Genomic DNA, 9,261 nt, shown 5'->3' on the forward strand with positions numbered 1-9,261 from the left:
GTAACCTGAGGTACCACTATACTTCGTTAACACCTGCCCACCAATCAGAAATGTGGCACCTGAAGTTCCCCGTCGCTGCATAGGGAAAGGGTTGATACTATGCTTGTTATGCCACTGTTGCCAGATGGAGAAATAATCAGTTGGTAACCCTGATTTCTGCTGCCAGCAGCTGGCGGCAATCCCCAATAAGCAGCTTTGTGTACCCACTGGCAGATCTGAGGTTTTCATCATTTCATGTGAAGGAAACCCCCTGCTCCCACCTCCTGCCAATTCTTTTCCCATGGAAAAGCCGGTGATCGCATAAACGATTGAGCAAGAGCCCTGCAGGTGATCTGAAAGTGATCTGTCAGTGAGGAAATGACAAGTCGCTTCCTCCGTTGAAGCTCAGAAACGAGACCTCTCCTTTTCGTTTTTCCGGCGGAAGATCCTTCTCTTTGCAAAATCAAAGCAGTGCATGCAGCTCCAAAACGAAGCTGACTGTGAAAAGGGTCCGTCACCTCGTCAAGCCGCCTGCCCCCCCATGTCTTGCTCAAAAAAGAGATGCAAGCCACGTTCCTCTCATTTCCTGCCAAGATACAGTCCGCTATATATGGATGCCGTCAGCTCCCATTAGCAGAACGGCTGGCAGAGGGGAAAAGGGCAGCTCGTGGAAGGCAAGCTATTGTATTCGCAATCACCTCAATTAGACCCAATTTAAACCACAGGCCTGACATGCTACAGTAATTAGAGATCAAAAGCTTGGCCTGTCAAGCTTTTGCTGCTTCTCCTCTCTCTTACAGAGGTGCAGGTTAGTGCAAGAGGTCTTGAAATTGTACTTCTTCTACACTACAGCGGCAGACAAGGCCAGATCAAAGGACGTACACATCTCCTCCCTGCACACAGTCCCTAACCTGTCAGCACCCATTCCGAGAGAACTGACTTGTGCTGGTAGAATAGCAAGGAATGGATCAAGAACCCATGGAAGAGTCAGGGTGCATGTCTCTGTCTGCGTTGATGCTTGTGGGTACATGCATTGCCTGACATTGCAGAACTTTTGCTAATAAACTAGCCGTAGTCATTTGCTTTTCATACCTTGAGCTCACTGAGATATTCTGCCTCGCTATGAAGTATTATTCTGGAAGAGCCGTGACTGGTTGACAATGGAGGAGTGTGCCTTTGGGGGTGAAGTCAAACTCTTGGAAGGTTGCAGCAGCAGCTGTGGCTGCAGAAACCGATATGGGAGAGACATGTTTTGGGAGGGGTGTAGCCGGGTGGTAAGGCCCATGCTTTGCGTGCAAAATGGCCCAAACTCAATCCCTGGTATCTTCCAGGTAGGTCTGGAGGAAACCCATCTGGAAACCCTGGAGAGGCACCAACACTGAGTGTAGATCTGAGGTTGGGAACCTGTAGTCTTGCAGATATTGCCTGCCATCATCTGTGACCATTGGCCAAGCTGGCTGGGTTTGACAGGAGTTGGAGACAAACCACGTATGGAAAGCCACAAATTCCACATACCTGATATAGACACTACTCAGCTAAATGGGCCAACGATCTCACTCACTATAAGGCAGCTTGCTACGCTGACATCTACATTTAAAGCACACTTAGGCCACTCTTGTTAGTCATGGCTTCTCCCGAAGAATCCTGGGAACTGTTCCAGGTATGTATGTTAACATTGGTCTTTGTTGACTTCCATTCCATGTGGTTCCTCTCACCATACCCTTTGACCTGGCTCCACTTTCAAGATATGGAGCTTCTTTTCCTGCAATATCTCAGGTTTGGGTAGTCTGGTCATGCTCTCTTATTTAAATTCCGTCTCTACTATCTCACTGCTTCTCTCTCTGCGCTTGAGCACCCAAGTTGCCTCCAGAAGTCTTCAGTTCTCTTCTTTCTATATTTGTAGGGAGAAGGCTTTAAAAGTTCCCATGGGCTTTGGCACAGCACTAGTCCATCTTAGTTGTGATTAGTGTCAAGGACTTGGACCAAAAAAACAAAGACAATATTTTGAGGAGCAATTGAAAACTCACCAATTAACAAATTCTCAGTTGAAGAAGAACTTCTTAAGAAATGATGTTCAGTTGGAAAGACATCCAAATTCACATCCCAGACCAAATTCACACCCCCAAAACAGATAATTAAAGATGTTAGCAACATCCCTACTGGTAAGCAGTTTTCTGCCTAGTACCTCACGCAGCTTTCTCGGTTAGAATCGCAAAATTATTGTGACACCAATGACTGGCTTTGTTAAGATTATGCACATGCAGCTTTCCCATTTTATTCTTTTAATGAATAATACTATTTTCCTCAGAAACGTAAGCATCTTCGACAACAGTTTGCTTGTTCCCTTTCCACTTCACAGGCAGGATCAAGGGAAAGCACATAAAGAGCAGGAAATCAGAAACTGTTGGCTGAAAGGTCCCCAGGAAGCAGCATTACTGAAAAGTCAGCTGTCACCAAACCAGAGTTTTTGTGGGCAACCTGCAACCCCTCAGCCTAGACTACATTCAGATTTGGGGGATACTGTGTTGGTTTTCCTGATTATAATAGTGCTTCTGTTCTGCTTTATAACATTTCTTTCACACGGCAGAACTTGTTGTATTATGGCACTGTGGCTTTTGGACCAGTATATTGACACGTCGTGCTAAATTTCATTCATCAACCAATGTCATAGGACAATGGCACTACTACTGCACCCCTTCTGTGTAGGCAACCTGTGGCAATCACACAGGGTCCCCGGACGTTTGACGGTCTATTGATCCCTGTGCCACCACTGTGATTGCCTCTTCACTGCCACCAACCCGTTTCTCTCAGGTACACACGGAGTCCAAACAGTTGTTAACATTAACAAATAATCAAGTTTATTTTTATAAGCATGACCAAGTTTATGGTTTCAGTTATTTTTTCTTGTCAGTTGCTTAATCTTAGTTCCTTTACTGTCCTATACGTCCCTAACAACTTCAAACTGATTATTCCAACTATCTATCTGTCTCCACCTAACAATTCCTCTCACTCCCTCACAACACAACTCGACCAACCCACAGACTTATCCTCCCTCTTCCTTCTTCAACTCCCAACTCTCAACTGACTTCCACACAACACCCACTCTAACTCTAACTCCTCCTATCAGTTTCTCTCTGGCCAATCACATCACACTCATTTAACCCTTTCCTTATGACCCACCTAGGAGGCAAACGCCACACAGCCCTGTATTGGGAAGTTTTTAACATCTGATGTTTCGCTATTTTTCTAATATTCTCTTGGAAGCTGCCCAGAGCGGCTGGGGTATAAGTAATATATTATTATTATTATTATTATTATTATTATTATTATTATTATTATTATTATTATTTTGTTCTGCCGTGAAAGCCAGTATTGCACCCCAATTTTTGTCACTTTACTCACACAGTTTTCCAGGTTAAGGAGTCTGCTGGAATCAAATAACATGGAAACGAGTACTAAACACGTGCTATGTTCCATCATTTTCCTGGAAGTGGCTTTTCTGTTGTATGAAAACTCAGATATCGTGAGGAAATTAACAGAAACATCAGGGAAGTGGTGTAAACGGCCACATGAATGCAACCTTAATTTCATACAGGTGGAAAGGAGGAGAAACTGGTAGTAAAGGATAGAAGAAAGTGAGAAAATAGAGTCAGAGAGAGAGAGAGAGAGAGAGAGAGAGAGAGAGAGAGAGAGAGAGAATGGGGTGCTCCACCAGGATGCAACCTCTAAGTAAATGCAGCCCTATGCAGAAAGGTGGGGAGCCCATCCCTCCCCCTTCTGCTTTACAGGCCGAGCCAACATTTTATCCTTTTAGCCGGTTGCCAGAATCAGACGAGGCAAAGCCAGCGAAAAAGCATAATCCCATCACTTGCACTTGGACTGCTCAGAGACCCATTACTGAGTGACGGCAGAACAACAGCATCACTGCCTTTTAATTCCACGGGCTGTAAAAGCTTCCTCTGAGGATAGTCTGAGAGCAAATGGCACCTGTGGGCCTTCTGGGCCTAACACTTCAGAGCAGCTGGACCAGCTCCACTCTGAGACTGATGCTCTCACTCTGTTCGTTAACCTGCCATCCCACACGAGGCTACAGCGCTAGCTCAGGGGCATATTTCAGGTTTTGGGGTTGTTTCTGCTTTTGTTCCAGGCTGTTCTGCTCTTCTGGCTTTTGCAACCTTTGAAAATAGATCCATGCCGTATTTTTTTCCCCTTTTTTGTGTGCGAGGTACAATCAAAAGCAACCATTTATTTTCATACAGGCTGTCACTGGGCTTCGCCTGTGTGTGTTTATAGATTACAAAATATAACACCGCCATTTCCTTTCCAGACTCCTCTCTAATTACACTTTTGAAAAGAAACAGGCCTCCTGAGCTAAAACGTGCCAACTGTCAGGGATGGGCTGGACCCTGAAGAGTGGGCACCGGGAGGGCAGTTCCCCCCCTTTTAATCCCAGATGGAAGCCGTCTGACATCACTAAGTGCTGGAGAGATAGCACTCTGCCTATGTTCAAGGCAGTTTATCAGTATTATATGCTCATTTCTAAAGCTGAGCCTTGCCACTGAAAATAGGTTCAGGGTCTACAACGTGGTGAGCCCTGGCTCAAAATAAGTCTTGCTTTTGAAACAAACCTATGATCACAATGTGTTGGTAGATTTCTGGTTTTTGCAAGTATCAGAAGCACAGGAGGTCTGCCCTTCTTGGCATTGGATCAGTCTCCCTACAGGGTCCCGCTTGCATCTCCAGAACCACCACTTGAAGAGTAATGCAAGTACAGGGCACCTTCCAATCGAATCATGGCATTTTCCATGTACAGCAAATCATGCAAAAACATGCAAGTTTGTTGTGACCACTCCAGGTCAGACGTGTGGACCCACAAGCCCTGGGGCTTAATACAGCCCTTCAGGCCTCTCTATGGCCTGAGGGACTCCCCCAAAGGCGATACCAGGCATAGGCAAACTCGGTCCTCCAGATGTTTTGGGACTACAACTCCCATCATCCCTAGCTAACAGGACCAGTGGTCAGGGATGATGGGAGTTGTAGTCCCAAAACATCTGGAGGGCTGAGTTTGCCTATGCCTGGGCTATACCCTCTCCAACCATGCCCTTCATTGCATTCTCTTTTGCATGGCGGGTATGTGTCCTTGAATTTTTGCTAATATTTCTGACTCATCTGGATGAAGAATAGAGAGGAGTATGTATGAGAGTATATAGAAACCAGGATCCTCTGCCCACTATGCCTCCATCCCTGCCCCAGGTAGTTCCCCAGAAGTTTGTCCACAAAGGGACGTGTCTCTTGGGAAGAAACATGTTGCCCAACCCAATAGGCTCTCCTTCCTCTGATCTCTCTTTCCGCCCCTTTGTTTTCTACCTCAATGATGATAGGAAAGGTGATCTTCCCTAACAACTTTAAAGCCCTTCAGGTCACTTGAGAACTTACCTTAAAAAACTCCTGCATCCTCATAAAATCATGAATAGTCAGCCTGTTTTCAAGTCGTTCTGTACTTTTCTCTCTCACAGAATCTTCAGCCATGTTAAGCAGCTGCTTCCCAGTAGCAGCCATGGCTTTTTTTTTTTGACCCAGGAAATGTGGTGCTCGTGCTTAATTTGCTTTTATCTCAATCAATACATCTCCAAAGGTGGTTCTTCGCTCGGCTTTTATGTCCTTTCAGAATTTAATTTCCTCCAGAATAATTTGTGGTGAGCAAGCCGTCTCTGGAATGTCAAAAAGGGTTTGGATGGACAAGAACCAAAAGGACAAAACACGGACTTCGATCACAATGCTCTCGCTTTTATTTCTCACAGGTTGCATGTGAGCTCTGGAATGCTGTATGCGAGCCAGGAAAACGTAAGTGGCTTTCTCTGACGGTAAATAGAATCCATCCCAGCAAATTGATAACCTTTTACAGTTTCTTCCTGGAAATGTAACAGAAGCTGTTCACCTGGAGAAAATCCATTTTGCTTACCTTGTTTGCTATTAATGTGCTATTTATTCAGATTAAAATCCCATTATCTTTCCCAACCACACTTGATTAGCTCCAGCACTCCTTTCTCTTGAGTGCAGAGTGGAGGCTATAGGCATTTCGCAGGACTGCATCGAGTAGCTGAGTTTCCTTGAGTTTGCAAGCGTTCCTTAGCAACCTTGCACAACACTAGCTAACTGCCCTTTCCACCCCTCCCAATTAGTGGGAGAAATTGCTTAGCTAGGAAGGATCTGTTGCAGCAAGCTGGGAAACAAAGCCCACCTATTTGATTTAAAGACTTGGAAGCCATTCAGAAGAGCAAAGGGTCTTGAATTCTGAACAGGTGCATGCACACAGACAGGCATAGTGCTTATGCAACCCTCATGAGCTGCTGATCGGCATGGTTGTTATAGAGCACTACTACAGAGCATTGAGCGGGATCCTGGCAGTAACACAACTATTACTAATTTTAGACCAGAGGTGAAGAACCTATAGCCCTCCAGCTATCCCAGCTCTCATCACTCCCAGCCAACATGGTCAATATTCAGGGATGGTTGAAGTCCAGCATCATTGGGAGGTCTATAGGTTTTCCATCCATATTTTAGTCCATCTGTAGTCTGTCTGCAGAGCGGGATACGACCCAGTAGCTATGTTGTATTTGGTCTCTGGTTTTGCTTTACTCAGAAAGAAAAGGAGCTGGAAGGCCAGGAGAGGTGGAGATTACTACCATAGTAAATTGTAGCTGCCATGTGCAGTCTCCTTCCACCCAATCACCCAAAAAATCTCACATATGATGAGCCTTCTGAGCAACAGTTTGGCTTCTTTGAACCACTGGATGCCCCCTTCAGAGGTTGCTGGACCAGAACTCCCATCATCTCTGACCACTAGTCATGTTGGGTGGGGCTGATGGGAGCTAGAGCCTAGCAACCTCCAGAGAGCCACATCCCTTAGTCTATTTCTGACCTTGGTAGGAGAGAGAGAGAGAGAGAGAGAGAGAGAGAGGGAGAAATGGGCAGAGGCTAGGGGGCTGCATCTAATCCTCCACTGCCCCTAACTGACATGGCTGACGACTGATTAGGGTTTCACATGGCCAGCCCCAACTACTATAGAATGCCTCCATCTGTTTGCAAGCCTTAATAAATAATAATAATATTATTTTCTATGCTGCTCATCTGACTGGGTTTCCCCAGCCACTCTGGGTGACTCCCAACAGAATATTAAAAACACAATAAAACATCAAACATTAAAAACTTCCCTAAATAGGGCTGCCTTCAGATGTCTTCTAAAAGTCAGATAGTTGTCTATTTCCTTGACATCTGATGGGAGGGCGTTCCACATGGCAGGACAATGATGTTATTGTCACAAGCTTGATGACCACTGAATTTTATCAGTCCCAGCACCTGGCTGAACATGGGATTCAGCACCAGACTGAAGACTTCTGGGGTGATGGGTGGAAGAATGGAATTTTTTTAAAAAAAGAAAACATTTTGGTAGACTTACCTCTATCTGCTAGTCAGTTGGCACTCCACTGTTCCACTTCCAGGTGCTGCAAGATTATTCTGCTGTGCAGCAAAACATAGCCAAGCTTAACACTGGGCATTGAGAAAGGATTGACAATGCAGCTCTTTCTGATGGCTACGTCCCCGTTAAACAGGAATGCTTTGATCTTATCCTACACAATGCATCAGATACTCCAAATTATACTAAAATCACAGGCCCCTTTCATCGCTGTCACCAGGCCTAAAAACTACCTTTAAAGGCTAATCCCTTTTCTGCTGCCTCTAGAGCTGTGATCAATTTCTGTCCTGCTGCTGAGAGTAATCCAAGGCTTTGTAGTTGTTCACAAAACAAAAATGCAAGTCAAAGCTTTACATAGAGAGGCTGCTACTGGGCTATATCCCCATGAAACCAAAACCCATATAATCAATTTCTTCTTTAAAATTTATTTTACTGGTTTGCTGCTGTTCCATACATAGGGAGCTACCATTTCCTCTTCTAGCCTAATAGTGTTTCATTTTATTGGTGTTTTACTAATAGCGTTGGCAGCAGCAACAGCAGATTTCCAGGTTCTCAAGGGAGAGGTCCTTCACATCATCTGCTACCTGAACCTTTTTTTATTGGTGGGCTCTGGGATTGAATCTTGGACCTTCTGGGAGGAAAGCCTGCATACTTATCCTAGGGATAAAAGGATCTGGAAAATTTTGGCTCTCCGTTTCTCATTTTTTCAAGGCCTAAATTCAGTTATCCCAATTTTTCGGCATTTCGTGATTTAAAAACAAACAATCTCATCAAGGTTCATCAGCATTTTAGTGCAAACCTCTCCAGATAACTTTTTATATGCGGCTTTGACTCACGTACACATTTTTTCCAAGCATTTTCCCTGATGCAATATATTTTTGTATGTTAATTTTCACCAATATCTTCACTTTTATGCACACTTTTCCCCAATATATGCATTTTCATATACTGGCTAGAGAACCGCATCACAAAATTCAGAAAAGTGCAGATTTTGAAGGATAGCTGTGTATCAGTTTTGGAAACTGGTAAAATTCAGCTTTAAGTGAATACTGGATTGATTTTTTTTCTCTACTCCTAGTCCCCACCCTACAAACTAAAGGCTAACACCTCCATCTCAGAAAGCAGGGTAGAAACAAACCTAGACAGGAGCTCCCTTCTAGTTCTCAAATAGAACCGCAGCTGCTATTCAAAATACAAGAAAATTATTACTTCCAAATCGGCAGATCGAACTTCAATCAAAAGCAGAGATACAAGAGAACAAAGGACTGAGCAGGCATAAGGAAAACTCCTGCTGGGCCCTGATCTAATGTCTGAATGTGGGGAAGGTCCCATGCACACACTGGTTTGTTACCTGATCTCCAGCAAAAAGAAAGAAATGTGATGGCATGTCCAACCATCCTTTCCCATGTTGTGGCAGATCAATCAGCTGCTTCACACCTCAAACCCGACTACAGGTCATCAAGGCCCCACCCCAAAACATGCCTACTGAAAATGTCAGAAAGGCACAAATGTCAATTCTTTAAGAAAAACCAAGGGTAGACACCGAGGTCCAAATTGCTTGCACTTTATGGAGCTTTTATATTAGCAATGGACAAAAGCAACCATTAGAGTGAATTGTATTGTGGAATTTTAACTCTCTTGTTCAACCAAAACTTGACAGCCACTTGGACTGAATGAAGATCAGTTTTAATTATCCACAACACCCTTTTGATATTCTGCAGTTCTGCATATGTTGTGGCCTTGTATGTATTTTACTAAATGTTTCATATTCTTTTCTGTCAACCACCTTGGGAAATCTTTGTGCG

The 9,261-nt window shown here is 44.3% G+C and overlaps 1 protein-coding gene across 2 annotated transcripts in view; it reads right to left on the bottom strand.

Annotated features, from left to right (window-relative positions):
- Positions 1–6,322, bottom strand: part of WDR49 (WD repeat domain 49) — a 95,513-nt gene extending 89,191 nt beyond the window's left edge. For both annotated transcript variants that reach the window (XM_053390449.1, XM_053390450.1), the window contains exon 1: positions 5,416–6,322. In XM_053390449.1, coding sequence (XP_053246424.1) covers positions 5,416–5,538 — 123 coding nt within the window. In that variant the 5' untranslated portion in view covers positions 5,539–6,322. The remainder of the gene's footprint in view (positions 1–5,415) is intronic.
- Between the last annotated feature and the right edge of the window lie 2,939 nt (positions 6,323–9,261).

Source organism: Podarcis raffonei, chromosome 5 (genome assembly GCF_027172205.1).
Source record: "Podarcis raffonei isolate rPodRaf1 chromosome 5, rPodRaf1.pri, whole genome shotgun sequence".
NCBI classification, from domain to species: domain Eukaryota; kingdom Metazoa; phylum Chordata; class Lepidosauria; order Squamata; family Lacertidae; genus Podarcis; species Podarcis raffonei.